Source organism: Cherax quadricarinatus, chromosome 50 (genome assembly GCF_038502225.1).
Source record: "Cherax quadricarinatus isolate ZL_2023a chromosome 50, ASM3850222v1, whole genome shotgun sequence".
Taxonomy (NCBI): domain Eukaryota; kingdom Metazoa; phylum Arthropoda; class Malacostraca; order Decapoda; family Parastacidae; genus Cherax; species Cherax quadricarinatus.
Window position 1 is genome coordinate 25,410,545 of NC_091341.1, and position 19,023 is coordinate 25,429,567.

Below are 19,023 nucleotides of genomic sequence, written 5' to 3' on the forward strand. Positions count from 1 at the left end.
GACATTAGCACCTACCTTCGTCAGGTGCTAATGTCAGCCAACATAGCCTCTTAGGCTCATAATCTTCACTGACAGTCTAAGAGGCAAAAGAAATGTTTTTAATGTGAAAATGTCATGTTTGGCTCTGTACAGAGTTGTGTGAAGTTGTTTCACTCTGTGTAGAGCTTTATCAAGCCATATTTCACTGTGTAGAGCTTTATCAAGCCATATTTCACTGTGTAGAGCTTTATCAAGACATGACTTGCTAAAGTCCTACACAGAGCGGAACGCTGCCTAGCTAAAAGCCAGTTCCTCATCTACGAATGTCTGTCTACACACAACCAGACAGTAACGCCACACCATCCTGACCACTACATTACTGTCATCTACGAGTGTGTCTACACACAACCAGACAGTAACGCCACACCATCCTGACCACTACATTACTGTCATCTACGAGTGTGTCTACACACAACCAGACAGTAACGCCACACCATCCTGACCACTACATTACTGTCACCTACGAGTGTGTCTACACACAACCAGACAGTAACGCCACACCATCCTGACCACTACATTACTGTCATCTACGAGTGTGTCTACACACAACCAGACAGTAACGCCACACCATCCTGACCACTACATTACTGTCATCTACGAGTGTGTCTACACACAACCAGACAGTAACGCCACACCATCCTGACCACTACATTACTGTCACCTACGAGTGTGTCTACACACAACCAGACAGTAACGCCACACCATCCTGACCACTACATTACTGTCATCTACGAGTGTGTCTACACACAACCAGACAGTAACGCCACACCATCCTGACCACTACATTACTGTCATCTACGAGTGTGTCTACACACAACCAGACAGTAACGCCACACCATCCTGACCACTACATTACTGTCATCTACGAGTGTGTCTACACACAACCAGACAGTAACGCCACACCATCCTGACCACTACATTACTGTCATCTACGAGTGTGTCTACACACAACCAGACAGTAACGCCACACCATCCTGACCACTACATTACTGTCATCTACGAGTGTGTCTACACACAACCAGACAGTAACGCCACACCATCCTGACCACTACATTACTGTCACCTACGAGTGTCTGTCTACACACAACCAGACAGTAACGCCACACCATCCTGACCACTACATTACTGTCATCTACGAGTGTGTCTACACACAACCAGACAGTAACGCCACACCATCCTGACCACTACATTACTGTCACCTACGAGTGTCTGTCTACACACAACCAGACAGTAACGCCACACCATCCTGACCACTACATTACTGCCTTCTGTAACTTACTCTCTTGGTTATTACTCTATATACTGGCAAGATGTGCGTCAATCACTCAGTGAAAATCAGTGAAATCATGGAGGCAAAAATTTCTTTCAAACCGTCCCCCACAGGACATGAATTATCATCTTCCTGTCATCCCAGTTTGAAGACTAGCTGAAGAACTATTTTTCTCTAGGGAACCGTACAGTAAAATATACAGTAGGCAGATGTAGGGTAGCAGCTACCTTACATATCTACCTACCATACCATCTACCCAGCAGATACAGGAAGTAGACTCACCAATATGAACATTGAGTTCAAGGTACGGCATGCTGTGGTCTGGCCAGGGTAGTTCAAAGTACTTGATAAACTGTTGTACCTCTGTAGCGATGATGTAGGTTGAAAGACCCAGGGTGACCACACAGTAACCCAGGCTGCCCAGACTGTTCAAGTGACAGTCACAGCATCTCTGTAAGTGAGAGAGACGAGAGATGAGTGGTGAGCTGGGAAGGTGTCTCTCAGGGAGATGAGAGATGAGTGGCAGGCTGGGGAGGTGTCTCTCCCAGGGAGATGAGTGTGGGTTGGGGAGGTGTCTCTCTCCCAGGGAGACGAGAGATGAGCGGTGGGCTGGAGAGGTGTATCTCAGAGAGAGAGAGAGAGAGAGAGAGAGAGAGAGAGAGAGAGAGAGAGAGAGAGAGAGAGAGAGAGAGAGAGAGAGAGAGAGAGAGAGAGGTGTTGTGTTAATATAGCTGGTTAAGAATGTTGGTTAATGTTTGGTTAGTAGGTTACAAAAACGGCGGGGCCAGGAGCTATGAATCGACCCCTGCAACCATAAATAGGCGAGTACAAATAGATGAATACACACAAAACTATTACACAATATAACGTATACAATCCAGGGAGAAGATTTCCTTAGTCGTTTTGGAAGAAAAGGTTTTATCAAAGTCCCCCAAGAAAGAATATTTTCTCAAACTAGAGACGAGTGAAGAATGACAGAATTATACTGAGATAGTTTGTGAGAAAAATCTGAACAGTAATATGAAAGGAAATGTTCACTGTGTTGCCAGTGTTCACTTGTGGGACCACGGTGGTCCCAGTGTTCACTTGTGGGACCACGGTGGTCCCAGTGTTCACTTGTGGGACCACGGTGGTCCCAGTGTTCACTTGTGGGACCACGGTGGTCCCAGTGTTCACTTGGGGGACCACGGTGGTCCCAGTGTTCACTTGGGGGACCACGGTGGTCCCAGTGTTCACTTGGGGGACCACGGTGGTCCCAGTGTTCACTTGGGGGACCACGGTGGTCCCAGTGTTCACTTGGGGGACCACGGTGGTCCCAGTGTTCACTTGGGGGACCACGGTGGTCCCAGTGTTCGCTTGTGGGACCACGGTGGTCCCAGTGTTCGCTTGTGGGACCACGGTGGTCCCAGTGTTCACTTGGGGGACCACGGTGGTCCCAGTGTTCACTTGGGGGACCACGGTGGTCCCAGTGTTCGCTTGGGGGACCACGGTGGTCCCAGTGTTCGCTTGGGGGACCACGGTGGTCCCAGTGTTCTCTTGGGGGACCACGGTGGTCCCAGTGTTCGCTTGGGGGACCACGGTGGTCCCAGTGTTCGCTTGGGGGACCCCGGTGGTCCCAGTGTTCACTTGGGGGACCACGGTGGTCCCAGTGTTCACTTGGGGGACCACGGTGGTCCCAGTGTTCACTTGGGGGACCACGGTGGTCCCAGTGTTCACTTGGGGGACCACGGTGGTCCCAGTGTTCACTTGGGGGACCACGGTGGTCCCAGTGTTCACTTGGGGGACCACGGTGGTCCCAGTGTTCACTTGGGGGACCACGGTGGTCCCAGTGTTCACTTGGGGGACCACGGTGGCCCCAGTGTTCACTTGGGGGACCACGGTGGCCCCAGTGTTCACTTGGGGGACCACGGTGGCCCCAGTGTTCACTTGGGGGACCACGGTGGCCCCAGTGTTCACTTGGGGGACCACGGTGGCCCCAGTGTTCACTTGGGGGACCACGGTGGCCCCAGTGTTCACTTGGGGGACCACGGTGGCCCCAGTGTTCACTTGGGGGACCACGGTGGCCCCAGTGTTCACTTGGGGGACCACGGTGGCCCCAGTGTTCACTTGGGGGACCACGGTGGCCCCAGTGTTCACTTGGGGGACCACGGTGGCCCCAGTGTTCACTTGGGGGACCACGGTGGCCCCAGTGTTCACTTGGGGGACCACGGTGGCCCCAGTGTTCACTTGGGGGACCACGGTGGCCCCAGTGTTCACTTGGGGGACCACGGTGGCCCCAGTGTTCACTTGGGGGACCACGGTGGCCCCAGTGTTCACTTGGGGGACCACGGTGGCCCCAGTGTTCACTTGGGGGACCACGGTGGTCCCAGTGTTCACTTGGGGGACCACGGTGGTCCCAGTGTTCACTTGGGGGACCACGGTGGTCCCAGTGTTCACTTGGGGGACCACGGTGGTCCCAGTGTTCACTTGGGGGACCACGGTGGTCCCAGTGTTCACTTGGGGGACCACGGTGGTCCCAGTGTTCACTTGGGGGACCACGGTGGTCCCAGTGTTCACTTGGGGGACCACGGTGGTCCCAGTGTTCACTTGGGGGACCACGGTGGTCCCAGTGTTCACTTGGGGACCACGGTGGTCCCAGTGTTCACCTGGGGGACCACGGTGGTCCCAGTGTTCACTTGGGGGACCACGGTGATCCCAGTACTCAAATATTGCCTGAAAATGATTTCCAGGGTCACCGCCCCGGCGCCCCGGACCCAGACCAGGACTCCAGGAGAAGTCTATTGGCAAGTCCCCTTATATATGAAGGGAGCGTGTTGAAGAGCCTTGGACCCTTTACACTAACTAAGTTATCTCTTAGCAAACTCAATGCTCCCCTGATTTAGGACCAGTCCTGCTAGAATTTGCCACATGTGACTTATGATACATTTTTCTTGCTTATGTCCCCAATAATTTAGGTGTTTAACTGACTTCGTGTAAGTAATGAAAGGTTTCTGTACATTCTCTGAATCTACGATTTCTCTAGCCTTACCAGTGATAGTGTATAGCAGGGTTCCAGCCTTGAGAGAACTAGTGACTTGAAGAGTATCATCACTGGCTTGGCATCTCTTGTTTGGAAGCTTCTAGTTATCCAGCCTATCATTTTCCTGGAGGCTGTGACAGTGACACTGTTGTGATCCTTGATGGTGAGATCTGTCACTCTTAAGTTCCTCAAACTTTCTGCTGAATATTAAGAGTTTGTTAACACTCCTTCCCAGTTTTCAATTTTCTAGCCTCCTCAACACTGCAACATTCACAGATGCACCCTACACAGCCTCAACACTGCAACATTCACAGATGCACCCTACACAGCCTCCTCAACACTGCAACATTCACAGATGCACCCTACACAGTCTCCTCAACACTGCAACATTCACAGATGCACCCTACACAGCCTCCTCAACACTGCAACATTCACAGATGCACCCTACACAGCCTCCTCAACACTGCAACATTCACAGATGCACCCTACACAGCCTCCTCAACACTGCAACATTCACAGATGCACCCTACACAGCCTCCTCAACACTGCAGCATTCACAGATGCACCCTACACGGCCTCCTCAACACTGCAACATTCACAGATGCACCCTACACAGCCTCCTCCACACTGCAACATTCACAGATGCACTCCACACAGCCTCCTCCACACTGCAACATTCACAGATGCACCCTACACAGCCTCCTCCACACTGCAACATTCACAGATGCACTCCACGCAGCCTCCTCAACACTGCAACATTCACAGATGCACCCTACACAGCCTCCTCAACACTGCAACATTCACAGATGCACCCTACACAGCCTCAACACTGCAACATTCACAGATGCACTCCACACAGCCTCCTCAACACTGCAACATTCACAGACGGACTCCACACAGCCTCCTCAATACTACAACATTCACAGACGCACTTCACACAGCCTCCTCAACACTGCAACATTCACAGACGCCCCATACACAGCCTCCTTCACACTGCAACATTCACAGACGCACTCCACACAGCCTCCTCAACACTGCAACATTCACAGACGCCCCATACACAGCCTCCTTCACACTGCAACATTCACAGACGCACTCCACACAGCCTCCTCAACACTGCAACATTCACAGACGCCCCATACACAGCCTCCTCAACACTGCAACATTCACAGATGCACCCTACACGGCCTCCTCAACACTGCAACATTCACAGACGCCCCATACACAGCCTCCTCAACACTGCAACATTCACAGATGCACCCTACACAGCCTCCTCAACACTGCAACATTCACAGACGCCCCATACACAGCCTCCTTCACACTGCAACATTCACAGACGCACTCCACACAGCCTCCTCAACACTGCAACATTCACAGACGCCCCATACACAGCCTCCTCAACACTGCAACATTCACAGACGCCCCATACACAGCCTCCTTCACACTGCAACATTCACAGACGCACTCCACACAGCCTCCTCAACACTGCAACATTCACAGATGCACTCTACACAGCCTCAACACTGCAACATTCACAGATGCACCCTACACAGCCTCTTTCACACTGCAACATTCACAGACGCACTCCACACAGCTTCCTCCACACTGCAACATTCACAGACGTACTCTACGCAGCCTCCTCCACAATGCAACATTCACAGACGCACTCCACACAGCTTACTCCACACTGCAACGTTCACAGACGCACTCCACACAGCCTCCTCAATACTGCAAAATTCACAGACGCACTCCACACAGCCTCCTCAACACTGCAACATTCACAGACGCACTCCACACAGCCTTCTCAACACTGCAACATTCACAGACGCACTCTGTACAGCCTCCTCAACACTGCAACATTCACAGACGCACTCCACACAGCCTTCTCAACACTGCAACATTCACAGACGCACTCTGTACAGCCTCCTCAACACTGCAACATTCACAGACGCACTCCACACAGCCTCCTCAACACTGCAACATTCACAGATGCACCCTACACAGCCTCCTCAACACTGCAACATTCACTGTTGCACTGCAATGTCGTCAAGGCATTAATTCTCTCCTGAGCAGGAAACAATTGCGAGAAGCCTGGCGTCACGGGAACACCTGAGCTGCCCGGACAGGCAAATTACAGCCTGGCTGAGTGGAGCCTCGGACTGTAGCATCATCCTGGCTGAAGCCTTGTACTCTGGCATCATCCTGGCTGAAGCCTTGTACTCTGGCATCATCCTGGCTGAAGCCTTGTACTCTGGCATCATCCTGGCTGAAGCCTTGTACTCTGGCATCATCCTGGCTTGGTATCTCGCCTTGTACTCTAGTCTCGAACTGAGAGCCACACTGAGTGTCTGCTGAGCAGAACTGTTTCTATCTCTAAATTAAGGACTATCGTGTATTATCATGTTGCCCGAGACAAGGATGGTGAAGCAGAAGGCTCTCTCCCCACCCTCCTCTCCCTACCGGCCGCAGCCACCATGGAAACGGTGAAAATATACCATACCACAACCTCCTACCACAACCTCATACCACAGCCTTCTACCACAACCTTCTACCACAACCTCATACCACAGCCTTCTACCACAACCTCATACCACAGCCTTCTACCACAACCTCCTACGACAACCTTCTACCACAATCTCCTACCACAACCTTCTACCACAATCTCCTACCACAACCTCCTACCAAAACCTCCTACCACAACCTCCTACCACAATCTTCTACCACAACCTCCTACCACAATCTCCTACCACAACCTCCTACCACAATCTTCTACCACAACCTCCTACCACAATCTCCTACCACAACCTTCTACCACAATCTCCTACCACAACCTCCTACCACACCCTTCTACCACAACCTCATACCACAGCCTTCTACCACAACCTTCTACTACAACCTCCTACGACAACCTTCTACCACAACCTTCTACCACAATCTCCTACCACAATCTCCTACCACAACCTCCTACCACAGTCTCCTACCACAACCTCCTGTCAGTACCTACCATAACCTCCTACGACAACCTTCTATCACAACCTTCTACCGCAATCTAATACCATAACCTCCTACCACAGCCTTCTACCACAATCTCCTACCACAATCTCCTACCACAATCTCCTGTTAGTACCTACCACAACCTTCTACCACAATCTCCAGTCAGTACCTACCACAACCTTCTACCACAACCTTCTACCACAATCTTCTACCGCAATCTCCTACCGCAACCTCCTGTCAGTACCTACCACAACCTTCCACGACAATCTTCTACCACAACTACCACCACTATTAGCATGTTGTCAATTACTGAAAAAATCTGAGAAGTCCGTTGATCTCAGTCTGCCTCAGTGTGGTAAACTTTTTTGTTTCAGTGACCGGTTCCATCAGTGACTGGTTCCCTCAGTGACCGGTTCCCTCAGTGACCGGTTTCCTCAGTGACCGGTTCCATCAGTGACCGGTTCCATCAGTGACCGGTTCCATCAGTGACCGGTTCCATCAGTGACCGGTTCCATCAGTGACCGGTTCCATCAGTGACCGGTTCCATCAGTGACCGGTTCCATCAGTGACCGGTTCCATCAGTGACCGGTTCCATCAGTGACCGGTTCCATCAGTGACCGGTTCCATCAGTGACCGGTTCCATCAGTGACCGGTTCCATCAGTGACCGGTTCCATCAGTGACCGGTTCCATCAGTGACCGGTTCCATCAGTGACCGGTTCCATCAGTGACCGGTTCCATCAGTGACCGGTTCCATCAGTGACCGGTTCCATCAGTGACCGGTTCCATCAGTGACCGGTTCCATCAGTGACCGGTTCCATCAGTGACCGGTTCCATCAGTGACCGGTTCCATCAGTGACCGGTTCCATCAGTGACTGGGTCCATCAGTGACCGGGTCCATCAGTGACTGGGTCCATCAGTGACTGGGTCCATCAGTGACTGGGTCCATCAGTGACTGGGTCCATCAGTGACTGGGTCCATCAGTGACTGGGTCCATCAGTCACTACTGTCTTCACGCTTACGGCTACACCTGACAGTTCTTTCAATTCTGCTTTCTGTAAAAAAAACCGCACACGTTTGTGTTGCCTCTTTTGACGCGAGGTTTCAGTGTATTATTACCGAGTTATGGAGTTATTCAGCACTTCAGAGAGTTCATGTTAATGCGTGTCCATGCTTGGTATCTCTTCTTTGTACCCTCTCCAGTGATGGCACCAGCTTGGTATCTCTTCTCCATACCCTCTCCAGTGATGGCACAAGCTTGGTATCTCTTCTCCGTACCCTCTCCAGTGATGGCACCAGCTTGGTATCTCTTCTCCATACCCTCTCCAGTGATGGCACAAGCTTGGTATCTCTTCTCCGTACCCTCTCCAGTGATGGCACAAGCTTGGTATCTCTTCTCCGTACCCTCTCCAGTGATGGCACCAGCTTGGTATCTCTTCTCCATACCCTCTCCAGTGATGGCACAAGCTTGGTATCTCTTCTCCGTACCCTATCCAGTGATGGCACCAGCTTGGTATCTCTTCTCCATACCCTCTCCAGTGATGGCACAAGCTTGGTATCTCTTCTCCATACCCTCTCCAGTGATGGCACAAGCTTGGTATCTCTTCTCCGTACCCTCTCCAGTGATGGCACCAGCTTGGTATCTCTTCTCCATACCCTCTCCAGTGATGGCACAAGCTTGGTATCTCTTCTCCGTACCCTCTCCAGTGATGGCACCAGCTTGGTATCTATTCTCCATACCCTCTCCAGTGATGGCACAAGCTTGGTATCTCTTCTCCGTACCCTCTCCAGTGATGGCACCAGCTTGGTATCTCTTCTCCATACCCTCTCCAGTGATGGCACAAGCTTGGTATCTCTTCTCCGTACCCTCTCCAGTGATGGCACCAGCTTGGTATCTCTTCTCCATACCCTCTCCAGTGATGGCACAAGCTTGGTATCTCTTCTCCGTACCCTCTCCAGTGATGGCACCAGCTTGGTATCTCTTCTCCATACCCTCTCCAGTGATGGCACAAGCTTGGTATCTCTTCTCCGTACCCTCTCCAGTGATGGCACCAGCTTGGTATCTCTTCTCCATACCCTCTCCAGTGATGGCACCAGCTTGGTATCTCTTCTCCGTACCCTCTCCAGTGATGGTACCAGCTTGGTATCTCTTCTCCGTACCCTCTCTAGTGATGGTACCAGCTTGGTATCTCTTCTCCGTACCCTCTCCAGTGATGGTACCAGCTTGGTATCTCTTCTCCGTACCCTCTCCAATGATGGTACCAGCTTGGTATCTCTTCTCCGTACCCTCTCCAGTGATGGTACCAGCTTGGTATCTCTTCTCCGTACCCTCTCCAATGATGGTACCAGCTTGGTATCTCTTCTCCGTACCCTCTCCAGTGATGGTACCAGCTTGGTATCTCTTCTTTGTACCCTCTCCAGTGATGGCACCAGCTTGGTATCTCTTCTACGTACCCTCTCCAGTGATGGTACGAATTTGGTACCTCTCCTCCGTACCCTCTCCAGTGATGGTACGAACTTGGTACCTCTTCTCCGTACCCTCTCCAGTGATGGTACGAATTTGGTACCTCTTCTCCGTACCCTCTCCAGTGATGGTACGAATTTGGTACCTCTTCTCCGTACCCTCGCCAGTGATGGTACCAGCTTGGTATCTCTTCTCCGTACCCTCTCCAGTGATGGTACCAGCTTGGTATCTCTTCTTTGTACCCTCTCCAGTGATGGCACAATTTGGCAGCATATACTACAATAATAATAATAATAATAATAATAATAATCCAACCAGGTCCTGCAGACGGGACTTGGAATACACCTCAACACTCCCTCACGTTCCCACATTCCAAGATTCCAGGAGCAAATTCCCAACATGGTGGATCTGGGACCTTTATATGTGAGTGAGCAGGAACTGGCAGACTTGCTGGGAATTACAAACTATTCCCGGGAATGCCAGAGCGGACGCCATGTTTGGAATTCCTTGGGCTGGAAGGTGATATTAATGGGCGTGATTGTGACTGGAACACCCGCTCCTGCTCAATTATCACGAGAAATTAAAGCTATAGGTCGATAATTCAGTTATTGTGTTTATTAGTGTGGTTTGTGGAGTGTAACGAGGGAAGTCAGTGACTGTATTCTGAAGGATGGGTGAGGACGCTACAGTTCTTGAAGTACAGTGACTGTACTCTGAAGGATGATTGAGGATGTTATAGTTCTGGAGGTGGGAAGTACAGTGACTGTACTCTGTTATAGTACTCACTTATAATACGTCTTTTACTCAGCAATAACACATCAAAATTGTACTCTTAACTCCTGAGTACAATGATCCTAATATACATGATTTCCCTGAAGCAGTGAAGAGCCAATCCTGTAAGAGTGTGCTTTGATCTCTCCTCTGATTGGCTATGTTTACCCGACTTGATCAACCAATCCCATTACTCCATCCTCTGAGCTCTCTCCTGATTGGCTGAGATGTGTTTACCTGTCCCACGAGATCTCTAAGTGGCTGAGAGGTATATCTCCTTCTCTGGGAGGTATACCTCCTTCCTTGAGAGTTATACAACCTTCCCTGAGAGGTATACCTCCTTCCCTGAGAGGTATACCTCCTTCCCTGAGAGGTATACCTCCTTCCCTGAGAGGTATACCTCCTTTCTGAGAGGTGTGCCTCCTTCCCTGAGAGGGTGGTATACCACCACTACCACTCTACCAAATTAAAGCCAGTTTAAGAGGTTGACTGAGCCTAAATAGAAATGTCTCGAGATTCTTTTAGACCTGGTGTTCTTGAGTGTTGGAGGAAGTGTTGGAGGAAGTGTTGGAGGAAGTGTTGGAGGAAGTGTTGGAGGGAGTGTTGGAGGGAGTGTTAGAGGGTGTTGGAGGGAGTGTTGGAGACACACACATGTCATGTGAGTATGCGTGTGTGTGTGTGTGTGTGTGTGTGTGTGTGTGTGTGTGTGTGTGTGTGTGTGTGTGTGTGTGTGTGTGTGTGTGTGTGTGTGTGTGATGTCATGTGAATGACGTGACGGAAGGGATAAAGTCCCTGTTCGCAGTCGATGTAAAGCTAATGAAAAGAATACAAGCGGAAAAGGATAAGATAAGCCTACAAGGGGACCTGGACAGGCTGCAAGCCTGGTCTGACAAATGGCTCCTGGAGTTTAACCCCAGCAAGTACAAAGTTATGAAGATTGGGGAAAATAAAGAAGACCGCAGACTGAGTACGACTTAAGAGATCCAAGACTGCAGAACTCACTCAAGGAAAAAAACCTTGGGTTAAGTATCATACCGAGCACATCTGAGGCGCACATCAAGTAAATAACTGTTGTAACATACGGGCTCCTGGTAAACCTAAGAACTGCGTTTCGACATGTAAGGAGTCGTTCACGACCCTGTACACCGTGTACGTCAGGGCCACACTGGAGTATGCAGCACCAGTATGGAACCCACACCTGGTCAAGCACATCAAGAAATTAGAGAAAGTGGAAAGGTTTACTACAAGACTAGTCCCAGAGCTGAGGGGTTCGTCCTACTTGACAACACTGGAGGACTGGAGGAATAGGGGAAACATGATAACGACATATAATATACTGAGAGGAATTGACAAAGTGGATAGGGACAGAATGTTTCAGAGATGAGACGCGACAAGGGTCTGCAACTGGAAGTTGAAGACTCGGATGAGTCACAGAGATGTTAGGAAGTATTTCTTCAGCCATAGAGTTATCAGGAAGTGGACCAATTTGGAGAGTGATTTAGTTTGGGCAGGATCAATGTATAGCTTTAAGAAGAGGTATGATAAAGCTCTTGGAGCAGGGAGAGAGTGGACCAAATAGCGACCAACAGAGAGGCGGAGCCAGGAGCTGTGACTCGAGCCCTGCAACCACAATTAGGTGAATTAGGTGAGTACACACACACAGCAGCAATAATAATAATAATAATAATAATAATAATAATAATAATAATAATAATAATGATGATAGCCGTGTGTGTGTGTGTCAATAACACATCAACACGAGGCAACACAAGCCTGTCATTACAACCCATAAATAATGTCTTAAATCATAGAGGAATTAACCAATAGAACTCAGCAGTGTTCACTCTCAAATTTAAGCAGTAAACAGAGGGTGAGAGAGAGAGAGAGGCGGTAATAATAACACCTGGAGAAAGATAATGGACAAAGTTAACATGTTAACATGGCTGAGTGAACACAACCCGTTATTAGAGAAGGTTAATTCCGGCTCAAGCTACGGCCACTCTCTCTTTGTGTTATGCTGAAAGCTCTCTCTCTCTCTCTCTCTCTCTCTCTCTCCTTTCTTACTGTTGAAAGTTATGGTTAGTGTGGTGGTCTGGTGGATTGTTCAGTGTTCATGTGCTTCACTGTTCAACTGCGTCATTGTTCAGACAGCCCACTAGCAACAACAACAGCCCACTAGCAACAACAACAGCCCACTAGCAACAACAACAACAGCCCACTAGCAACAACAACAACAACAGCCCACTAGCAACAACAACAACAACAGTCAACTAGCAACAACAACAACAACAGCCCACTAGCAACAACAACAACAACAGCCCACTAGGAACAACAACAGCCCACTAGCAACAACAGCAACAGCCCACTAGCAACAACAACAGCCCACTAGCAACAACAACAGCCCACTAGCAACAACAACAACAGCCCACTAGCAACAACAACAGCCCACTAGCAACAACAACAACAGCCCACTAGCAACAACAACAACAGCCCACTAGCAACAACAGCCCACTAGCAACAACAGCCCACTAGCAACAACAGCCCACTAGCAACAACAGCCCACTAGCAACAACAGCCCACTAGCAACAACAGCCCACTAGCAACAACAGCCCACTAGCAACAACAACCCACTAGCAACAACAACAGCCCACTAACAACAACAACAGCCCACTAACAACAACAACAGCCCACTAGCAACAACAACAACAGCCCACTAGCAACAACAACAACAGCCCACTAGCAACAACAACAACAGCCCACTAGCAACAACAGCCCACTAGCAACAACAACAGCCCACTAGCAACAACAACAGCCCACTAGCAACAACAACATCCCACTAGCAACATCCCACTAGCAACAACAACATCCCACTAGCAACAACAGCCCACTAGCAAAAACAGCCCACTAGCAACAACAACAGCTCACTAGCAACAACAACAGCTCACTAGCAACAACAGCCCACTAGCAACAACAACAACAGCCCACTAGCAACAACAACAACAACAGCCCACTAGCAACAACAACAGCCCACTAGCAACAACAAGAACAACAGCCCACTAGCAACAACAACAGCCCACTAGCAACAACAACAACAGCCCACCAGCAACAACAACAACAGCCCACTAGCAACAACAGCCCACTAGCAACAACAACAACAACAGCCCACTAGCAACAACAACAACAACAGCCCACTAGCAACAACAGCCCACTAGCAACAACAACAGCCCACTAGCAACAACAACAGCCCACTAGCAACAACATCCCACTAGCAACAACAACAACAGCCCACTAGCAACAACAACAGCCAACTAGCAACAACAACAACAGCCCACTAGCAACAGCAACAGCCCACTAGCAACAACAACAGCCCACTAGCAACAACAACAACAGCCCAAAAACATTAACAGCCCACTAACAACAACAGCCGACTAGCAACAACAACAACAGCCCAAAAACAATAACAACAGCCCACTAACAACAACAGCCGACTAGCAACAACAACAACAACAGCCGACTAGCAACAACAACAGCCCAAAAACAATAACAACAGCCCACTAACAACAACAGCCGACTAGCAACAACAACAACAGCCGACTATATGTAAAGTAAAAGGACACAAGTGCAACTAATGTGACATTTATTGTGGCAACGTTTCGCTCTCCAGGAGCTTTATCAAGCCATTACAAACAATACATGGACACAGAGGGTATATAAAGGCTCAGAGTGAGGTGCAATACTTGTGAGGTACCATTTAGATGTTCACTAGTGGTAGTAGTAGTAGTAGTAGTGACATAAGTAATACAATAAGGTAGAGTAATTATCAACAATGGTTATAAATGACCATAATTTTTAAAGGGGTGGACCGGTAAGCCAGCGGAAGGCCTCGGTCAGATGACCAAAAGCTCCAAAGCCGGGTCATCATCTGACTAAGACCCGCGTCAGGAAACATTTGTCCTGTTTCCTGACGAACCTTACCTAACCTAACCTAATAAGGTAGAGCAATTAATTCGTACATGAGAAAAAGGATATAAAAGCTATTACTTGGGTAACATAAAAATAGGTTGGACAAATATAGACTGGAAAAAGGCAGCTTGTTTCAGTGTTCACTCCTTGTATGTGCTTGTGTAGTATAACAGGAGAGACTATGTGATGGCAGGGTTTACTGTTTTCAGGAGGATTCTTGCTAAGACTTCGGAGATGGTGAAACTGCCGTTGTTTTGTTTAATTGTATTCGAAACAGCGATCAGTGCTGATTCGAGGCACTTGCGTCTGCGGAAATTAGTTTCTTTGATCACTAATTGGGCGTCTCTGAATTTCAAGAGATGACTGGTGGAATTTCGGTGTTGTACACAGGCGTTGTTCAAGTTATCGTTCCTACATGCGTAAATGTGTTCATTGAGGCGGGTGTCGAGGTTTCTTGCTGTTTCACCTACGTAAATCTTGTCACAGCCTCCACAGGGTATAGTGTAAACTCCTGCATTGCACCTCACTCTTAGCCTTTATATACCCTCTGTGTCCATGTATTGTTTGTAATGGCTTGATAAAGCTCCTGGAGAGCGAAACGTTGCCACAATAAATGTCACATTAGTTGCACTTGTGTCCTTTTACTTTACATATTGTCGGTAATTCTACCAACTTTATTACAACAGCCGACTAGTAACAACGACAATAACAGCCCACTAGCAGCAACAACAATAGCCCACTAACAACAGCAGCAAATTAGCAACAAGAACAGCCCACTAGCAATGACAGCGCACTAACACAAGCACAACAGCCCACTAGCAACAGACCACTAGCAACAACAACAGCCCACTAACAACAATAACAGTCCACTAACAACAACAACAACAGCCCACTAACAACAACTGCAGCAGCCCACAGCAACAAGAGCCCACTAACAACCCTCTAACAACAACAGCCCACTAACAGCAGCGGCAGCCCACTATCAACAACAGCCCACTAACAACAATAGCCCACTAACAACAACAGCCCACTAGCAACAACAACAGCCCACTAACAACAACAGCCCACTAACAACAACCCACCAACAACAACAGCCCACTAACAACAACAGCCCACTAGTAACAACAGCCCACTAGTAACAACAACAGCCCACTAGTAACAACAACAGCCCACTAGTAACAACAACAGCCCACTAGTAACAACAACAGCCCACTAGTAACAACAGCCCACTAGTAACAACAACAGCCCACTAGGAACAACAATAGCCCACTAGCAACAACAATAGCCCACTAGCAACAACAACAGCCCACTAACAACAACAGCCCACTAACAACAACAGCCCACTAACAACAACAGCCCACTAACAACAACAGCCCACTAGTAACAACAGCCCACTAGTAACAACAGCCCACTAGTAACAACAGCCCACTAGTAACAACAACAGCAGCCCACTAGATTATTATCAGCCATAAAGAAAGTGTTACCACATTAGTGATTCAACTAACTTGTGTTGAGCGAGTGGCAGTGTTGCCAGACCACCAGAGTAACACCCCCTCCCTTAACACAAGGTCGTAGTGGAGAGGGAGGGAGGGCGGGAGGGAGGGAGGGAGGGAGGGAGGGAGAGAGAGAGAGAGAGAGAGAGAGAGAGAGAGAGAGAGGGAGAGAGAGGTGGAGCAATTCTAACTGTATAGTCTCTTGGTGTTGTCTCTCTCAGAGGGATACTGAGAGAGATACTGTGAGATAGTGAGACACCACAGTATAACAAGTCTCCAGGTGGAGTCTCTCAGAGATAATACACTACAGTATCTCTCACAACAGTCTCCAGGTGGTGTCTCTCAGAGATAATACACTACAGTATCTCTCACAACAGTCTCCAGGTGGAGTCTCTCAGAGATAATACACTACAGTATCTCTCACAACAGTCTCCAGGTGGAGTCTCTCAGAGATAATACACTACAGTATCTCTCACAACAGTCTCCAGGTGGAGTCTCTCAGAGATAATACACTACAGTATCTCTCACAACAGTCTCCAGGTGGTGTCTCTCAGAGATCATCTCTCCGCTGAGTCTCACAGAAGTTTTCATAACAAACAGAGACTTGATAGATGACTAAGTGAATGAAAGCGCTGGCTCACAGCTGGCTCACAGCTGGCTCACAGCTGGCCCACAGCAGGCTCACAGCTGGCTCACAGCAGGCTCACAGCTGGCTCACAGCTGGCTCATAGCAGGCTCAAACTTTGGATGGGAAACGTTAGACAAGGTTTCGGTCCGTGTAAGACCCTCTTCACCTCGCAATATATAAAATTTAAAATGGTACACAGATGTACAACAGCCATGACAAACCTCTTGAGAGAGAGAGAGAGAGAGAGAGAGAGAGAGAGAGAGAGAGAGAGAGAGAGAGAGAGAGAGAGAGAGAGAGAGAGAGAGAAAAGGGCAAGGAGAATCTCATTAATCTCAGTAACGCTCATCACACCTTCCTACCCTCTCTGTCTCTCTCTCTCTCTCTCACTAACAGTGAACCAGGCACTAGTAGTATCCTACTCAAGCTTGGGTAGAATATAAGCTGTGTTTAACAGGGCCTTCACTACCTACCTACATCATCATAAAAAGGTCAGGTGTTGTAAGGTGACCCCGAGGTGTAATCTCCTCCTTATATGCCTTCTTGTTCATCTTTGCTTGTTATAGTTCCTTGATAATGTGACAAATCACGAAAGCTCTTGGAATTTTGCTATTTTTCACAGTGGTTGTTCTCTGTGCGCGCGCGGGTGTATGTATATATATATATATATATATATATATATATATATATATATATATATATATATATATATATATATATATGCAATAAGATCACAGTAAACAGGTGATTTCAGAATATGCAAAACAACCACTGTGAAAGAATACAGAAGTTCCAAGCGCTTTCGTGACTACTCACATTATCAAGGAACAATGAAAGTAAAGCATCAAATGAAGGTATATAAAGGGGTAGCCCACACCTCACTATCAGATCCCACAACAACGAAACACCTGACGTGAGACAGCAGGCCCGCCGGCCGAACTAGACAGGTCCTTCATACAACCCACCAACCAACTATTCTACCCAAGAAATAAGAAATTTAAAAAATTATTATTTGTCCAATGTATTACTAAATTCTTCCCAAATTCTATTAATTATAAATGGATCTAATTTATATAAACCAAAGTAAATATTCATATTATTGTCTAAACTGCTTTTTATGAAACAATATTGTTTATAATATATATCAATGATCTTGATGAAGGAATTACTAGTGATATGAGCAAATTCGCCGATGACACGAAGATAGGTAGGATAATTGATTCAAACGTAGATGTTAGGGAACTTCAGGAGGATTTAGACAAACTCTATTCTTGGTCAGAAAAGTGGCAGATGCAGTTCAATGTAGATAAATGCAAGGTTCTGAAGCTCGGGAGTGCCCATAACCCTAGCACTTATAAGTTAAATAATGTAGAACTTAGCCGTACAGATTGCGAAAAGGACTTGGGGGTTATGGTAAGCAGCAACCTTAAACCAAGACAGCAATGCCTAAGCGTACGTAATAAGGCAAATAGATTACTGGGATTTATATCAAGAAGTGTAAGCAACAGAAGTCCAGAGGTCATACTGCAGCTTTATATATCATTAGTAAGGCCTCACCTAGATTATGCAGCTCAGTTCTGGTCTCCATATTACAGAATGGACATAAATTCGTTAGAAAACATTCAGCGTAGAATGACTAAATTAATACATAGCATTAGAAATCTTCCTTATGAAGAAAGATTGAAGACTCTTAAGTTACATTCACTTGTTAGACGAAGAATGAGGGGAGACCTGATCGAAGTGTATAAGTGGAAGATAGGTATTAATAAAGGGGATATTAATAAGGTCTTGAGGATGTCTCTCCAAGAGAGAACCCGCAGTAATGGATTTAAATTAGATAAGTTTAGATTTAGAAAGGACATAGGAAAGTATTGGTTTGGAAATAGGGTAGTTGATGAGTGGAACAGTCTACCTAGTTGGGTTATTGAGGCTGGGACTTTGGGTAGTTTCAAATTTAGGTTGGATAAGTACATGAGTGGGAGGGGTTGGATTTGAGAGGGACTTGCACATCGGAGCTTGTTTCTTGGGTGGCATTGAAAATTGGGTTGGTCAAATATTTGTTAGTGGGATGAATTGTAAAGAACCTGCCTAGTATGGGCCAACAGGCCTGCTGCAGTGTTCCTCCTTTCTTATGTTCTTATGTTCTTATGTTCTTATATTCAATTATATTCCTGTCGACCATGGACTTGCTTGATACTACTTTCTCAGTATTTTTACCAGTTTGACCGTAATAAACTTTATCGCAAATTTTACAAGGAATCTTATAGACACATCCATCAGCATTTTGGGGGGAATTCTTTATCAAAAGTTTTTTTTACTGTATCAAGATTTTTTAATACAACTTTAATATTAAAAGTCTTAAGAAGAGAAGGCATATCAACCAAGTT

At 47.7% G+C, this 19,023-nt stretch overlaps 1 protein-coding gene across 4 annotated transcripts in view; it reads right to left on the bottom strand.

Annotated features, from left to right (window-relative positions):
* The window catches only part of LOC128695272 (protein tincar-like), a 382,958-nt gene that overhangs the window by 95,630 nt on the left and 268,305 nt on the right, over nucleotides 1-19,023 (bottom strand). For all 4 annotated transcript variants that reach the window (XR_011393371.1, XR_011393370.1, XR_011393369.1 and 1 more), the window contains exon 2: nucleotides 1,592-1,760. Coding sequence is in view for 1 of the 4 variants with exons in the window: in XM_070095591.1 (XP_069951692.1) it covers nucleotides 1,592-1,760 (169 nt within the window). In the remaining 3 variants the exon portion in view is untranslated. The remainder of the gene's footprint in view (nucleotides 1-1,591; nucleotides 1,761-19,023) is intronic.